At 33.4% G+C, this 18,207-nt stretch overlaps 1 protein-coding gene across 1 annotated transcript; it reads left to right on the top strand.

Moving 5' to 3' along the window:
- The first annotated feature begins 342 nt into the window (after positions 1-342).
- Positions 343-3,361, top strand: LOC106769435 (NAD(P)H dehydrogenase (quinone) FQR1). The gene is made up of 4 exons (XM_014655055.2): positions 343-470; positions 2,009-2,102; positions 2,498-2,760; positions 2,851-3,361. The coding sequence occupies exons 1-4, from the start codon at positions 448-450 to the stop codon at positions 3,083-3,085; spliced, it is 615 nt and encodes a 204-aa protein (XP_014510541.1). The 5' UTR covers positions 343-447; the 3' UTR covers positions 3,086-3,361.
- The last annotated feature ends 14,846 nt before the right edge of the window (positions 3,362-18,207 follow it).

The following is an 18,207-nucleotide window of genomic DNA, read 5'->3' as shown; positions in this document are numbered from 1 at the left end:
TTGTCAGATATGCTAAATATTAACAACTCATTCATTGATTGTTTATGTGAAGATTATGTCAATAAAAGTAATTAAATTATAAAAATTGAAACCATATCAAATATTTAAAAAAATTAAATTTCACATTAAATAAAAAGAACAGAAATAGAAATAAAAAATGGAATTAAGTCTAATCATAATTAATTTTTTAGAAAATAAAGGAAATCATTCATTAAATTGATTTTACTTTAAAAAAAGATCACTATCTATTTATAATTACCGGATAATTTAAAAAAATAAATAAAACGAAGGGCAAAAACCGATTCACAGCGTGTCAAAGGGGCATGCAGTATATAAGCAGAAGTACCCCTGTCAACCTTCTCATCCACCTATCAACGCAAATACCCAAACCTTCTTTTCTTCTCTACAGAGAGACACAAAGTAACACCCTCACATACACACCCTTCAATGGCCACCAAAGTCTACATTGTGTAAGCCATTCTTTCTCCTTTTCCCCCTTTTTTCTTTATTTTCTCATAGGCAAGTTTAAAATGTCACTCTAATTTCTTGGGGGCATCTTTCCCTTTTTCTTTTTCCATTCCTTTTCACTCTCTTTGCCTTTGCTTTATTTTCTTGGCTCTAACATATTTACATACATATGACGAGTGATACGACGATTGTTATTGTTGTTTCTCCCTTTTTATTTTTCTCTGATTCTTCAGTTTCTCTCTCTGCTTATATGATTTTCTGTGACAATGGCTATGCGCTTCGTTTCCCAGTTTGTCAATTTGGTATTGACCCAGGTAAGTGCTGAAATATCGATAATTGGGAAGTGGGTCTTTGTGTTTCAGTGTGCACTATTATTATTTTGTGTCTTATCTACGACTTTCTTTCAAGGAAAGTCAACTCTGGGTGTTAGTGCCATTTAGTCATTTTTGATTTTGGTATTTGAAGTTAGTCAGTTCTCTGTTTGTTGTTGATAAAATACTGTTCTCAGAATTGCATGCGTTCTTTTGGGCCCTTGAAAAAGTTGGGGGACTGTGCCGTTTCTCATCAATTCACTTTTTTTGCAACTAATAGCTTATTTCTGTTGTGCCTATTTCCAGAAATTTTTGTTTCAGCATGATGATAAATTACTTTTGCCTCCAAGGAGAAGTATTGACACAGATCTGTTTCCTTATGCTCCGTTGATTGATCATTTCTTTTACCTGTTTTTTCCTTTGAGAAGGACTTTGGGGTATAGAACTGAAGCAAAGAGAGTTTTGATGTTAAAGATTTTTTTTTTTTCTTTTGGAAAGGAAAGGTGTGAGGAGAGAGTGGTTCTATGGGGGAAATTAACAATAACAACCAAGAAAGGTATGATTCTGAATCACCACCCCCAGACCTACTTTTTCTCAAGAAGTTTGCAAACGCAAGGCAATATCTCTATCCCCAAGGAAATGAGAGTGCAAGCCCCACGCACTTCGATACAGTGTGGTCCTGAAATTTATTATTATTGATGACTCTTCCTTGGTGTTGTAAATTCCGATATAACTTTAGTATTTGAAAATGTTTCTTTGGCCCCAACCAGTTCAATTATGAGTTGCGCAAATGCAAATGAGGCAGGCCTTGTTAAATGGTTTCTCGCTGTACAGAGCGAGCTGTCAATGTCATCATGTCCTGTCTGGTGGTACTAAAATTCCTATACTTGTCCTTGGTGATAACATAGTGCCACCATAATCCTCTGTTGATGCTTTAGTGGTAGGTGCAATAATCTTTCATGAATCAGTGAATCACGCCTTGTTTTGGGTTATGATGACTTTGATTGAGCTTTGGTGTTTTTGACCCGAATTTTAAGTTTTACTGCCGAGTTCTTTTGTCTGTGCTTTTTTGTTAAAAAATAATGTCTCGACCCTTTTCTGGTTTGGGGTCATTATTGATTTCGTACCTTGTGGCCTATGATAACGTCCTTCTGAAGTTGTACTTAATGTCAATCATAATGCGGTAGAATGAATGTGATTAAAATTTACATTGCTTGTTTATTGTTTAGCTACTATTCTATGTACGGCCATGTTGAGAAGCTAGCTGAAGAGATCAAAAAAGGAGCTGCTTCCGTTGAAGGAGTGGAAGCTAAGCTATGGCAGGTTTGTACAAGTTTTCGGGTTATAAACCTCTCTCTTGAACACTTGTGGTCAGTTATTTCACATCTGTCAAAGATTTGCTTACAGTAATCAAAATGTTCAAATAATTATTATGCTTTCACCTAGCTAGCTAAGAAAATCAATAGTGGTAGTATTATCTAACACACTCTTTGTTCTTAGGTGGAATTCATAAGGGACCCATGTGTGTTACATTCCCATTTATTATTTAGTGAGATTAGGATAAGTTTCACTCATCAAGGAGGAGAGGAGTAGGATAAAAGAATGAGTTACAAAATTTGTTGCAAGCACTTTCTAACCAAGTTTTGTATTTTCCAAAGTCCATTAGCAAAACAATCTGGGAATTTTCATTCTGTATTTACATGTTCTTATTCATACAGGTGCCTGAAACACTGGCTGAAGAGGTCCTTGGGAAAATGGGAGCACCTCCAAAGAGTGACGTTCCAATTATTACACCCAATGAGTTACCTGAGGCTGATGGCTTATTGCTTGGTTTCCCCACAAGGTTTGGGCTGATGGCTGCTCAATTCAAAGCTTTCATGGATGCAACAGGAAGCCTATGGCGTACACAGGCACTAGCTGGAAAGCCTGCAGGAATCTTTTACAGCACTGGTTCTCAAGGAGGAGGACAAGAGACAACACCGTGAGTCACCTATTAATGTGTATTTTTAAGCAATTCTTTTTTGCCATATTCCAATGATCCCAAGTTGCTTTCTGATTTTAAATTGTGCAGGTTGACATCTATCACTCAGCTGGTTCATCATGGGATGCTTTTTGTGCCCATTGGTTACACATTTGGTGCTGGGATGTTTGAGATGGAGAACGTGAAGGGTGGTTCCCCATATGGTGCAGGTACCTACGCTGGGGATGGCTCCAGACAACCTACTGAGTTAGAATTGGCTCAAGCTTTCCATCAGGGGAAGTACTTTGCTGGCATTGCTAAGAAGCTCAAGGCATCTTCTCAGTGATCTTAATACATCTCGTTTGATGTTTCTATACAAGAAAAAAAGTTATGTGCATCGTATCCAGTTTCAAGTTCCGGTGATGTGGAACAGAATAAGATTTTATTCAGAGAAAGAGAGAGAAAATAATCAATACTTGGGTTCAATACCAGTGTGTTGTCATTTGTCATAATGTGTCCTCAAATACAATGTTATTGTCAGTATCAAGAATTTGGTCATTGTTTGCATTTTCATTTAGAACAATTTTGTTTGCAATAATATTAATAGTACGGTGCCAATCAATTACGGTGAAAGTATATTTTGTTTTTACGATATGGTAACTGATAAGCCATAAGTGCATGACATTGATCATCTAACTTTTATAAGTGTTCATTCTTGATGAGTAAAGAAACTAACTTAGCTTGGTTAAAAAGATCCCTTCCGTGTATCGTTGCCGACAATGGTTGATGAAACACTATATCCTTTGACGTAACCGAAATCAAAATTAAACTTTAAAATGTTACTATAGAGTGCCATTACTGATTTCAACGAATTTCACTCTAATCTTTTCCTTTTTCTGGACAAAGTGGTTCATTAGTGTTTCCCTGTTGCTAATGAAAGTTAAGATATCAAATCAGGTTGTTATGCAAAACATGAAAAGGAGATAACAATACCTCTTGGCTTTTGTTCTTGTCTTTCAATCTTATTACCAATCACAACTTGATTGATGGATCGTCTCACGCGTAAACATCATTTTTCAATCCATCTGCTTGGAATTGTTGTAAAGGAACCTCACGTTATAAGATGTTTGGGTCATTCATATGTGACATTATAAGTTTAAATACCATTGTCTTCATCTTTAACAAATATTTTTTGAGGTGTTAAATTATTTATGTAGATATATAACAACTTTTGAGGGTGTAAAATATATAAAATATATTGAAATTAAAACAAATATTTCAAATTATACATTAATTTTTATATATATAAAGAAAAAAGTAGTGAGCTAAAGCCACCCTCGGCCCCATCAAAGTTGTCTTTGTTTATACTTTTGGTTGAAAGAATTGAAATCTAAAACCTTTAGCTGAGGTTCTTTTACTCACTACCAATGTCTTCGTAATATATAATTTGTGTATATATATATATATATATATATATATATATATATATATATATATATATTATAATTTGTTAAAGTTATGTGGGTCTCATACTACAATACTTTTCAAAATTTTCAATTTCTTTTACTAAAAGATAAAGTTGTTTCAGTAAATATCTTATTTTATTATTAATGATTCAAACCATCGGTAATTTTAAGGACTTCGATATTTTATTACTTCAAAGTCGCTCTTCATGTTAATTATTTTCTCATTGTTATTTTTATACATTTGTGTTTCCATTTGAAGTAATTCTAAATGCATTTTATTTTTCAGTAGTGTTCTATTTATCATCATCATATGCTATAATACCAGAAATATTAACATCTTTAGTCTAAAAATGGATAATTAAAGGCCTTTGTTATTGAACAATATCAGTTAGGTCAATTATTGGGTTCCCCGTGAGTCACAGGGAATTTCTTCCTGCACCCATGTTTTCTTCTTGTATCTCCTTATTTTTTTTAAATTCCAATCATATCTTCATTGTAATTATGCTTTCAGATTGTGAAATCCTAAATATTCCAGATTGTATAGTGCAAATTTATATTTCGGAGCGTACCATTCGTAATATAAATTTGGAAGAAAATTCAGAATGTAAATTATATTATAGATTATACAATCTATTTGAATTGTTAATTTAGAATGCCAATTATATTTTAAATTGTATAATCCGTTTCGGATTATACTATTTCTAACACAAATTAGAATAATCAATTTGGATTGCAAATTACATTTTGGATTATATAATTTGTAATTCAAATTCACATTCGAATTAATTCATAATACAAATTTGAATAGCTAATTTAGAACACAAATAACATTTCAAATTGTAGAATCTGTAATACAAATTTACATTTTAAATTATATAATTTGTAGTACAAATTTGAGTAGTCAATTTGTAGTGTAAATTACATTTCAAATTATACAATCTATAATGTAAATTTACATTTCAGATTATACAATTCGTAATACAAATTTTAATAGTCAATTCAAAACAGAAATTACATTTCAGATTGTACAATCTATAATACAAATTTACATTTCAGATTGTATAATCCGTAATGCAAATTTAAAAGACAATCCAAAACATAAATTATATTTTGGATTGTATAATGCATAATACAAATTTACATTATAGATTGTACAATTTGTAATTCAAATTTGCATTAACATATTTTTCCTATACCAATATCAACGTTGGTTAATTTAGCAATATTAACGTCAAGAACATTATTTTGTTTGGATTTGCGTTAACCAAAGATATATTATTGTCCCTATCAAATAGTAATTTCCATGGATCCATATGATCTGATTTCTTTGGAATACGTTTATAACTATTCTTTGAGAGAATAATAATGGCGTAAAGGTGTAGGAATAATGGTACAAAGGGTTCAAAGGGCGTCACTACAAGAATAATTGTGTAAAGGTACAAGAATAGTGGTAAAAAGAGTATTCAGGCTTTAAATGAAGGGTATTTAAGTCATTTGACTAGAGTTATGGAGGTGTAGGAAGAAAATATGGAAGTGCAGGAAGAAATCCTTTAAATGACATAGTCTAATAGATATAAAGGCTTTTGTTATTATTAAACAACTATTTCTTAATACACCTCCCTTTTTTCTTCTTGCATCCCTATAAATTTTGATATCCCCAAATTACCTTGCTAAATTTATAATAAGAAAAAAGTTTACATGCACCTCTCCTTCTTCTTGCACCTTTTCCCTATTTTCCTTCTTCACTCTTCACTTTCATGTTCATGCTTTAAATCTTCACTCTCCCTTGACAATAGGCTTTAGAAGGTTTGTAGTAGTTTCTTGAATGATCAAAAGAATATGTATGTGCATTTGTCTTTTGTTTTCGGGTTGAGAAGGCGATCTTTAGGTTATGGGTGAGATATTATTGTTTTTAAAGTCTTTCAGATTGTACAATCGAAAATATATTTTCGAATTTAGAAGTACATTTTAGATTATACTATTCAGAATACATGTCTTTTAATTTATTTTAGACTGTAAAAATCGAAAACACATTTTTAAATTTATTCTATTATATAAGTTAAAATGTAATACATAAATATCTTTCAAAATGCACAGCAAACATCCAAGGTTAAGATGGAGACAGCCACAAGGACTCTACAACTCTAAGGATTTGTAAAAGGAAAAAAAAAAGGAGTTCTAAGGAGAAGCAACCTTGTTAAACACTTTTGTGGGCTTTTAATTGCTAAATTTTATAAAGCATAATCTTTGGAGCTTTCTTCCTGCATTTCCAAGTTTTCTTCCTACACCTTCAAGTGATAAATTCGTAAATATATATATATAAAATAAAAAATAAAAACTTAGGTAAGTAATAGTTATTGCTTACAAAATGTATTTATTATGGTGTTTATGTTTATTAAATGACCATGCATCCCAAGTCATTTTCGACCTCATTTTCTCTCATCTTTTGTCTTTAATTGTCTTCTTTGCTCAACAACAACACTTATGAGTTTTAACTTGTTTTGTCTTCATTTCATCTCATTCAATTCATGTCGTTCATCTTTTAGGTATACGCGTTTTTGTTAATTAAGTTTGGTTTGAAATTTTATATTTATTTTATTTGAAATTTTATATTTATATCAGGAAACTTATCGAATTTTGAAATCCAATTTATGAACACACTAAATTTTGAAATTCGATGAAAGTTTCTCTTAAATTTTGAAATTCAGTAAAGGTTTCTCTCAGATTTTGAAATCTAGTAAACACTTATCCCGAATTTTGAAATCCGTTATTCATTTCTCCCAAATTTAAAAATCTTGTGAACACTTCTATCAGATTTCAAAATCTGGTATTGATTTTATTTTATTGTATTTTTCTTTTTCGAACTTTTTGTTTATTTTTTAAAAAATTTATTTTATTTGTTTTGTTTTAATACTTTCTTGATTTCCATTTATTATTATTATTATTGAAGAAGTGACACTACTAGGATTATTGAATTTACTGACAGATATATACCAATAGATATAATTCGTCGATAATGCATATTTACTGACGGATATATCGATGGATTGTATGATTTCTGTTATTGACATATTTTTTCGTCGATAAATAGATGAATGTTTAAATATCTGCCGGTAAAGTGTTTGAAACATTATTGATGATCACGACCTGTCGTAAGCACGTATGATTAGGGATTTGGGAAATCAATTTTCTCTCTTCTCCCACATTTGGCTTTTCCCTCTTCTTTGTGCAAACTTGTTCTTCAACATTCACCCATCCTTAGTGGAATAGCCTCCTTTATTCATTCCAAAAGTCATCTCCCACCCTCGCAGACCTACCTTTGACACGTGGTTCCCTCGTTCGTAGAGACAAAGGCTAGTTCATTCAATCATAGAGTTCTTCATCTTCTCTCAGTCACATGGAGGCATTCGATAAGCCTCCTTCGCGTAACTACATTAGGCTCCTAGTTCCTTCATTCGTAGAGCCAAAGGCTCGTTCTCTCTCCCAATTTTGTTTTCCCTTTCATTTAAGAATTTGAAGCACTGTGTTATCCTCCTTCACCAACCTCCATCGTACCCTCGTATGCTTCACTATAGTTCGCGCCTGAAGTTTGGTGAGTTCTTCTAGGAAATCAATTTAGGTTTTGATTTCCCTCCTCCAATTTCACTTTCCCTTTTGTCAAAATTTTAAGGGTTGCGTTCTCCACTTTCAACAACCTCCGCTATGTCCTGGTGCTTTGTTGCAGCCCAAAAATGAAGTTGGGTGACCTCCGCTCTAAGCAACCCTGTCATCCTTTGCACCTCCATCACAATGCCTCCTTTGACGTGTCATCGATCATATTGGATTGAAAGGTTGAGGTTTGCATCAATTAACAAGTTCATTATATTTCAAAGTTTGGTAGTCATCCAAATGTGGGACTCCTTTAACAGTATTTCAAAATTCGTATACCCTTAAACCAGATTTCGAAATCCGATTTTCAACTCTAGATTCTTAAATCTGTAATCCTAAATTCCCAATTCCTTTCTTACCTAAATTTAACTACGGATTTCAACTAAACATTTACAAATTTAGATAGAAATATACAAAAGGAATGTACCTTGTTCGATTTGGTGGCATGAAATGCTTGAAGGTTGAAGGTGGGTTGTAGAGTGCACAAGGATGTGTTATGGAGTGATATAGGTGTAGGGGGGAGGGAGAGGAAGAGGAAGAAGAGGTGAGTGGTGCAATATTAGAGTTAAGAGTAAGGATGAGTGAGTAAAAGTTGGTAGGTGAGGGTAAATATAGCAGAGACAGGTTTTTTTTACTATTGTGAGAAGAGCAATTTAGACATTTAGAAAAGTGTAGAGATGTAGGAAGAAAATTTGGAGGTGGTCGTAGAAAACCTCATAGTCTTTTGGGCTCTAGGCTATACTTTTTCATCATGTGTTCAGAAATTCTTAATGAGTGTTTCATCCCCCACCTCCAACATCTCATCCTGCACCTTCAAAAATTCCACTTTTGACCTTCTGACGTCTTATCCTACACCTCCAACTTTTTCAAAAATTTCATTTTTAACTTTAATAAATATCTTTTCATTTTTTTTTCTCTTTCTTATTAAAAACACCCTGTACCACCTTAATAATAATAATTTAATTTAAATTTAGGGTTAAATATGTTTTTAGTCCTTATACTTTGAGGCGATTTTGGTTTTAGTCAATTTTCAAACTATGGTACAATTTAGTCCTTCAACTTTAAAAAATTATGGTTTTAGTCATTTTTACCAATTTTTTTTAACTTTATTTGTTGTTTCAAACACGTTTCATTATAGCATTTGGATTGTTTACACTGTTTGACACATTTTTGCTTCAATGTTAACTGAGAAACGTGTTTGGAACAACAAATAAAGTTAAAAAAATTTGCTAAAAAGGACTAAAACCATAGTTTTCTAAAGTTGAAGGACTAAATTGTACCATAGTTTGAAAATGGACTAAAACCAAAATCGCCTCAAAGTATAGGAACTAAAAACATATTTAACCCTTAAATTTAAATTCAAATATTATTTAATATTAATATATTCAAAATATAATAAATTATATTAAAATATTAAATTAAATTAAATATTTATTAAATTTAAATAAAAAACAAAATTTAAAAAATAATTACTATCGGATATCTATACCCGAGTAATACATCATCGGATTTCTATATCCGATTCACTTTCTTTAAGTTTTATAAATTATTTTATTTAATTTAATATTTTAATACAATTTAATATATTTAAATACATTAAATATGATTTTGAATATTATTTTAATTTTCATTATTACCACTCTTATTTTAGTTATTATTATTTTAATTTTTTAATAAAACTATTATAAAAATATAAATCATATTTTAATTATTATTAAAATATAATAAATAGTATTATAATTTTAAATTAAATTAAATATTTATTAAATTTTAAATAAAAAATAAAACTCTTAGCATATTTTATAAACTTTGATATCGATAAACAAGTTTTAAGAATTTTAATTTTTATTTAAAATTTAATAATTATTAAATTTAATTTAATATTTTAATATAATTTAATATACTTTGAATATATTAAATCAAATTGATTATTATTATTAATATTATTTTTTTATTTTTTATTATTTTTATTTTAATTATTTTATTTTAATTTTTCAATATAACTATTGTTATAATGTAAATCATATTTTAATAATTATTAAATAATATTTAAATTTTAAATTAAATTAGATTATTATTAATGTGGTGCATAATGCTTTTAATAAAAAAGAGAAAAAAATGAAAATAAAGTACGAAATGCTTTTAATAAAAAAGAGAAAAAAATAAAAAGGTAATGAGATGTCAGAAAGTTAAAAGTGAAATTTTTGGAAGTGCAGAATGATATGTTGGAAGTGTAAGATGAAACATCCATTCTTAATTATAATTTCTGAATTGTTTGATTAAGAATAATAACAAGAGGTCGTTTCTTCAATTATATAAATCAAAACTATCATACATATAATTAAAGACCATATAATCTTGAGTATAACCTTATATTCCACAACATACAATTTTTTGTTTCCTAATTACACTTCTTCTTTAGAGTGTTTCTCCCTGCACCTCACCCCTTTCTCCCTGCACCTCCCAAATTACCATTTTATCCTTCCTTTAATAAAAGTCAAATGTAATAATGATGTATTAATGATTTGTTAACCACTAATACCTCCTAACTACCAACCATCCTGTCTCATGCTATAAACCCTAAAAACCCTAAGACATGCACCCTCCTTCTTCTTCGTTCTTCGTTCTTCATTGTACTTACACACAAGCATTGAGTTTTCGTTGTCCTTGCATTCACAAACATTGAGTTCTCTGTTTCATACTACTAAGTTGAGTCGATCGGAGTGGTGGTTGCTGGTGCGAGGAAGAAGAAGAGTAGCGGTTGCTGGTGCGAGGAAGAAGAAGAAAAGCTCAAAACAGGTGAGTAAAAACACATTTACGAGTTGCGTTCAGTCATGCCGCATTTCGAACGACGTTTGCGCTTAACCGCACTTCGAGTTGCGGTTAAGGCATGCCACATTTCGAACGGCGTTTCCTGCAGCCGCATGTCGGAGTTGCAGTGTCACCCAACCGCATTTCGTGTTGCGGTTACGTGTGGTCGCACTATGAAGTGCGTTTTTACTGTACATGCATTATTTTTTTCCGAGATTTTTGTTCGTTATGGGATTGTTCTGGAATGTGTTATGGATTATGATTTGATCTATATATCTGGGATGTGTTATGGATTATGATTTGATCTATATTAGTTTGAAGTTATGGATTATGATTTAAGTTTGAAGATGAAATTAGAACCTGATATAAATTTGAAAGCTGTGGGAATTAAGACATGAACCATGGCCTTTCAGGAGTCTGAAATCTTATGTCCTATAGTGTCCTCTTTAGAATTCTCTTATGATATTACTGTTCCCTGTGTGCACTCATATCCTATCGTTTTTCTAACGTTATTTGGTAATTTGAAGTCATATAAGCCACTAAAATTCTTGATGATATTTTGAAGTAAATTGTGCATTTATCAATGTTTTAATTGGGACTACACTGTGGAGTTTGAAGATGAAATTAGAACCTGATATAAATTTGAAAGCTGTGGGAATTAAGACACGAACCATGGCCTTTCAGGAGTCTGAAATCTTATGTCCTGTAGTGTCCTCTTTAGAATTCTCTTATGATATTACTATTCGTGAGATAGATCTTATGTCCTGTAGTGTCCTATAGTTTAAAAATGGATTTGATGCACCCCGTGAAGAAGTAAAAGCCTTGTTTCATGAGATAGATTTCTCTGCTTCCTTTGGATCCACTAAATATAGTTTGATAGCCTAAGACAACCATTTTATGCAAATATCTTACTCGTAAAGAACTTAGATGTTAGCTGCTAACTTTTTTTGTATAAATTCATTTGCATGCAATCAACTTTAACACACATTAACTTTGTTTTCTTTGTTTATTTTATTTGCTGTTAACACGAAATATGGCTTGGTTTATGACACTTTGTTTGGAACAATTTTGTTCTTCAGCATCTATAGTTAGGTTCTGTAAGTTTTAAATTATATTAACTTCATGTAACATATTAATTTTATATTATTATTATATATTAATGTATTTTCTGATTGTGATATATTAAGAAAATAATATTTTCTAGATATAATTTAGATGTATTGTAATTTGGGATTACTTGGAAAAAAAATTATTTTTACGATATATTTTTAATAAAATTTAATTATTAATTATTTATAAATAATTATTTATTATCTGAAATAAAAATTTTGGAGTCAAACATTTATTTAATTAAATAAAAAAAATTCAATTTTATTTTACGGACATTTATTTAATGAATGTTTATAACTTAACCAACTTATCTGTAATTTGATTTTAATTTTGAAAATTTTTCTTAATATCTTAGTAGTTTGATTTTGTTTAATTTTTGAATTTTTTTAATGTAAGTTGTATTTATTTGTATAAGATGGATAGCTATCCATTTTTGGATTCTCAAATGAATTCTGATTTTATGTCGGAATTTTCTTCCTTTATAAACGAAGTCGGTAAGGGTGATTACACAAATAAATTTTCTACTGATGAAATATTCCCATCACGTGCCGATATGATTGATTGGGTTCGAAAGATTGCATTTGAGCTTGGATTTGTGGTCGTCATCATAATATCTGACACAACAACTGGTGAACCTGGAAGAAAGACATTCGTTGTGTTAGGCTGTGAAAGGAGTGGGAAATATAGGAAGTATAAGCAAGACGTGCAACCTAGTGTGTCTGGCACAAGAAAATGTGAGTGTCCGTTTAAGTTGAGGGGTAAACCTAAAGGACACAGTTGGGTGTTAAAGGTTATGTGCGGCTATCACAACCATGAATTAGCAAAGACTTTGGTTGGTCATCCTTTTGCGGGGAGGTTAAATGCCGCTGAACAGTCAATTCTTGTTGACATGACTAAGAGTCAAGTTAAACCCTCAAATATTCTTTTGACTCTTAAAGAACATAATGAAGATAACATGACGACTATAAAACAAATATATAACGCGAGATACACTTACAAATGATCTTTGAGAGGGTCGAGAACTAAAATGCAACAGTTGATGATGTTGCTAGACAGAGACAAATACATCCAGCATAGTAGATGTATGGAAGATTCTGACGTAGTAAGTGATCTATTTTGGTCACATCCTGATTCAGTGCACCTGGTCAATTCATTTAATATTGTGTTCTTAATGGATACGACGTACAAGACAAACAAATATCGTCTTCCGTTGCTTGAGATCATTGGAGTCACGTCCACTGGTTTGACATTCACAGCCGCCTTTGCATTGCTTTCAAGTGAACGCCAAAATAATTTCAATTGGGCATTGAAAATGCTTTGTACATTCCACATTATGAAGAATGTGAAAGTGAAATGCAAGATGTTAGTGGATAATGCTGAGGCATGGGATGGGTTGATGGAAGTATGGCAAAATGTGATGGACTGTGACGACCAGTCCAAGTTTGGTGGTTATGTTTATCGTTTTGAGTATGCCTCTGCTGCATGGCCTTTATTTTTTGATTATGTCAACCGTACCTGGATCATGCCATACAAGACATGCCTCGTCAAGGCGTGGACAAACAAAGTCATGCATCTAGGCAACAGTACAACAAACAGGTAATTGTTGTTGTTAATTTTTTTACTTATGTATTTCATATTTGTTGTCATAGTATTAATGTGTTTTGTCACAGGGTTGAGTCTGCGCACTGGAACCTGAATAGATTATTGGGGTCTAGTATGGGAGACCTATGCTCGTGTTGGGATGCTATGCATAATGTCATTGTCCTACAGCATAATAAGATCAGAGTGTCCTTTGAAAAAAGTATTAACTTAAAGAGTGATGCTTATAAAGCACTGAGATATAAAAGACTTGTTGGAGGTGTTTCACGATACGCTCTTGAACTTATTGCTGATGAAGTAGAGCGAGTGAATAAAATAGGTTTGGACAGTGCTCGTTGTGGATGCATTTTGAGCTCAACGTATGGCCTACCATGTGCTTGTATTTTAGCACGATATGAGCCTGGAATGATTCCTCTTGGTGAAATACACGTTATCTGGACCCGTTTAAGCATTTCAAGAACTATGTCTACTGAATCGGTTCCAGAGTTTAGCCTTGATCGTGAAGTTCAACTGGTACAACAACGATTCAAAAATGTTGACATTGCTGAAAAAGTCAACATAAGACATAAGATGCTAGAAAATGCTTGCCCAGAGATGACATTTATGCTTGCTCCGACGCATAAAGTGAAGACAAAAGGTGCACAGAAGATTAAAGTTGCATGACATGAGAGGTCTACGAAATGTGACCCATCATATTCTGAGCACGTTGACACTTTTCTTTCCAGGACAAAGCCTTCTTCTTCACGAAAATCTCAAGTCAAATCGAAGCCGAAAGAATTTGCGCAAAGGGCAGTACCATTCTTAAATCAATTTCATCTTATTTGTCAACCATACATTGTAGATGTTGTTGATGTTGTTGCTGATGGTCATTGCGGTTATCGATGCATTGCTGCTTTGTTGGGTTTAGGTGAAGAGGCATGGCTTACTATCCGACATAACCTTTATGAAGAACTAACTCAGTGGCGTGATGAATACACAAATTTAGTAGGAAGCTACGATCGATTGGAAGAACTACGTCAGTCATTAATTGTCCATGATCGATCACAGGTATTTCTTCAAAAACCTAATAAAAATTAGCTAATTATTTTTTTGTATTTCTTTTCATAAATACTTACCTTATTTCCATTACAGGTTAATGCTAAGAAGTGGATGACCATACCGGACATTGGTTATGCCATTGCAAATAGATACAATGTCATCTTAGTATGTTTGTCCTATGTTCAGAGTTTTACCATATTCCCACTTCGCACTCCACCACCTACTGATATTAGACAACATCAGATCTTATGCATTGGATTTGTTAATGGATGTCATTTTGTACAGGTAAGTTTTCATTTTTATTATACCATAAGCATTACCCATTACGATTCATTTACTAATATTAAGTTTCCAGGTTCAATTACAAGATGGTTGTCCGTTACCCATGGTGGACATCATTTCCTCAAGCCATTGTTACCCAGAGGGGCGAGCATGGTCAATATTTTATACACATAGGATGCAATCATTTATGGCCTTAATGGGATCTAATCAAAGTTATGTAGATCTTGGAGAAGACTGAAATGAAGTTTGTTATGTACCAATTTAATATATTTCATTTGTAATGTTTTTTTTGTGTACAAAGGACTTTGCATAATTATTCTTTGGAATAAGGTGATAGAATGCGAGGATTTGAATAAACATGAAAAAAACGAAAATTCAATATAAAAAATAGCATATGATGAAAATAAGCAAAAGGAAATCATCAGTTTAATATTATTATAAAAAAACATAAAATATACATAAGTAAACATCACATAAAAAAATAAACATATATGAATCTGTTCCTTCAAGAAAATGATGCTCGTCCATGCAAATGACGAGGACCTCTACTAGTAGTAGCATCCTCGTACTCCTCAACAGATCTACGAGCAACCTGTAATGTCTGATTAGTTTGTTCATAGACTACAACGTTCTGTGTGACGTGTTGACAGCTTAACATGCCCTACAACATCTTAATGACACGCCTTATACCACCCTGAAATCAATATAACCAAATAAATAAATTAACTATGTAAACCAAAATTGATATAATAAACAATCACACTTTGTTTCATTACATACCAACAATATATTATCAGGCGACCGTCTACGGCGAACTGGGGGCACCGATATGTCATCACGAAGTTTTCGCCTCATGCGCAGTGCAAGACTGGGTCGATCATCGTCGTCACCTGGAGTGATGTACGGGTGGGACACCCGTCTAAACCACACCAGGTATTCGTTAACACACGCAGAGGGGTCCTCAGCTTCAACGACACCAGTAAAGGCATGGTCTACATACCTTAACCAATGTAGATCAATCGTATGAATGTCTGGCATCGGAAGGCTCTCAGACGAACGTGGTATGATCTGCACAAAACCGAACTGACGCAACACGCGTTCAAGCAGATGTCGGTGAATCATGTTGCCTAGTCGGATCCATCCTGAAAACATACATATGGCCAAGAATGGACAACTACGTCTGTGCGACATGTATGGATGCCAGATGATCGCATCATACGTGAGTCCATCCAGATATCTACGACCCTCCGTAAGACTCCAACCCTGTCTCGAAGGTATGTATCGTTAAGCTCGTGGATGGAGGTTTGTGTACGTATCTAAGACTCGCCTCCTTCCCATCTCAGGAAGGTGCTCATATATCCAACTCTACAAAAAACATTACTTACTTATATTATTTTATACATTCCTAAAATATATAAAAGAAAAAAATAACTTTGTAAAACTTAAATGTACCTGTAGAAGAGTGGCATATCCAGCTATCTGTCTGACACCATAGAAGCTAGCATCTCCTAGCTGCTCATAAGTATGTGCTAGTGCAGCTGCTCCCCAGGCATATCTCGAACATGCATTCAAGTCTCGCAACAGAAGGAGGTACGAGACACGAATCAATGTCCCACTCTTATTAGTAAAAATTGTGCATCCAAGCAGATGCAACAAATACGCCCGAGCAGCGCACTGCCAAAGCTCCTACTGAATGCAATCGTGGTAGACCTCGCGGAGCCATCTCAACCGCACTTTTGGACCGCGTGACTTCTTCATCTCAGCTGAAGCTTTGGCGCGGTCGACGCCAAGCAAGTCCATAAGATGAGATCGAGCCTCATCGTACTCTAGGTCCTCCACCTCACAAAATTGCCCCATGATAGGTAGGTGGAGCAGATTGTGAACGTCATCTAATGTGACGCTCATCTCGCCTATCGGGAGGTGGAAACTGTTTGTCTCTAGGTGTCATCTCTCCGCAAGTGAAACGATCAATCCATGATTAGCATACTTGTAGGATAGGTTAACTAAGGAAGCCAACCCCGACCTGGATATATATGGCTCGATAGCCTCATGATACATTCCAAAATTTTTTAATTTTTTACCATGGCTTCTCAATTGAATCTCCCCTCGATCCTACATAAAAACACATAATTATATAACAAAAATAAATAACCAATTAATCAGCAATTAACATTTAGGTTGATTGCCAACCTGGCCTTGCCATATGACATATGCAACATGCTGGGAATAGTGTGTAAGCAAGGAGGTGTCATGTGGACCTCCTGGAAATCCATCATCTTCAACTTCATCTCCATCTTCATGTTCATGTTCATCTTCTTCTTCACTATAGTCATCCTGTTCTCGAACATCCTCATGCTGAACATAGTCCTCCTCATGATGTCCCTGCTGTATAGACTCCTCCTGGTCCTCATAATCATGCTCATCAATGACGTCTGTGCGATTTTCCTCTATGCGTCTTCTACGAGCAGATGCCGTAGGTCGTCTCCTTTCATCATGTGATGAAGATGATGGCTGACCACGAGACGATGAAGCCTCTCCATGGTAAGATGATGCGCCTCTAGTTCTTACCATTTCTATTACTAATTATATTATTAACAAATTATATAAAAAATAAAATAATTATATAATAATAAATAACGAATAAAAATTATTCAAAAACATAAATAAATAAAAATATATTAATAAAGGATTAAAAACATTAACAACAATAAATAAAAAACATAAAATAAATTAAGAAAATTAAAATAAAAAAATTACGCAAATTAATTATTCTTTAATTAAATAAATACATTAAAAAAATTATATATTAAAAACAATCTCACAAACAAATCAAAGTCAAAAATACATACATATTAAATAATATATACAAAATTTAAAATTATAAAAAAATATATTTAAAACAAATTAACAAACAAATAATAAATAAAACAAAATATATAGAATATTAAAACAGAATGAAAAAAAAAATGGAAAACCCTAAAAATGCATCACCGCAGCTCGCAACGAAGGCACCTCCCTCTACTGCAGCTCGCAACGAACCGCAACTCAGGTATCCCACTTCCTCTGCTGCAGCTCGCAACCAACCGCAACTCAGGCGCACCCCACTTCCTCTGCCGCATCTCGCAACCAACCACAACTCAAGCACCCCCTCTGCCGCAGCTCGCAATGCACCCCCCTCCTCTGCCGCAACTCGTGTGCCGCGTCTCCCAACTGCGGCTAACCATAGCCGCATCTCCCAAATGCGGTTACGCACAGCCGCACCTCCCAGGTGCGGCACCCCTCAACCGCGACTCTGAGTTGCGACACTTCTAAACCGCGCCTCCAAGTGCGGTTCTACGCACCTCCCTCTGAACCCATCAAATACCCAACCCCAACCCCTGTTCACCCCTTTTCATCCCAGTGGTTCCTCTCAACAACAACAACAGATCTACTACAAATAGCATAATACAGTTGAAGAAAAAATATGTAACTAATCTGGATGCGTGCTAGAAGAAGTCCTGGATCTCACTACCAC

The sequence above is a fragment of the Vigna radiata genome, chromosome 7, assembly GCF_000741045.1.
Source record: "Vigna radiata var. radiata cultivar VC1973A chromosome 7, Vradiata_ver6, whole genome shotgun sequence".
NCBI classification, from domain to species: Eukaryota; Viridiplantae; Streptophyta; class Magnoliopsida; order Fabales; family Fabaceae; genus Vigna; species Vigna radiata.
Note: the sequence above shows the minus strand (reverse complement) of the source record. Positions and strands in the feature narration are given on the sequence as shown.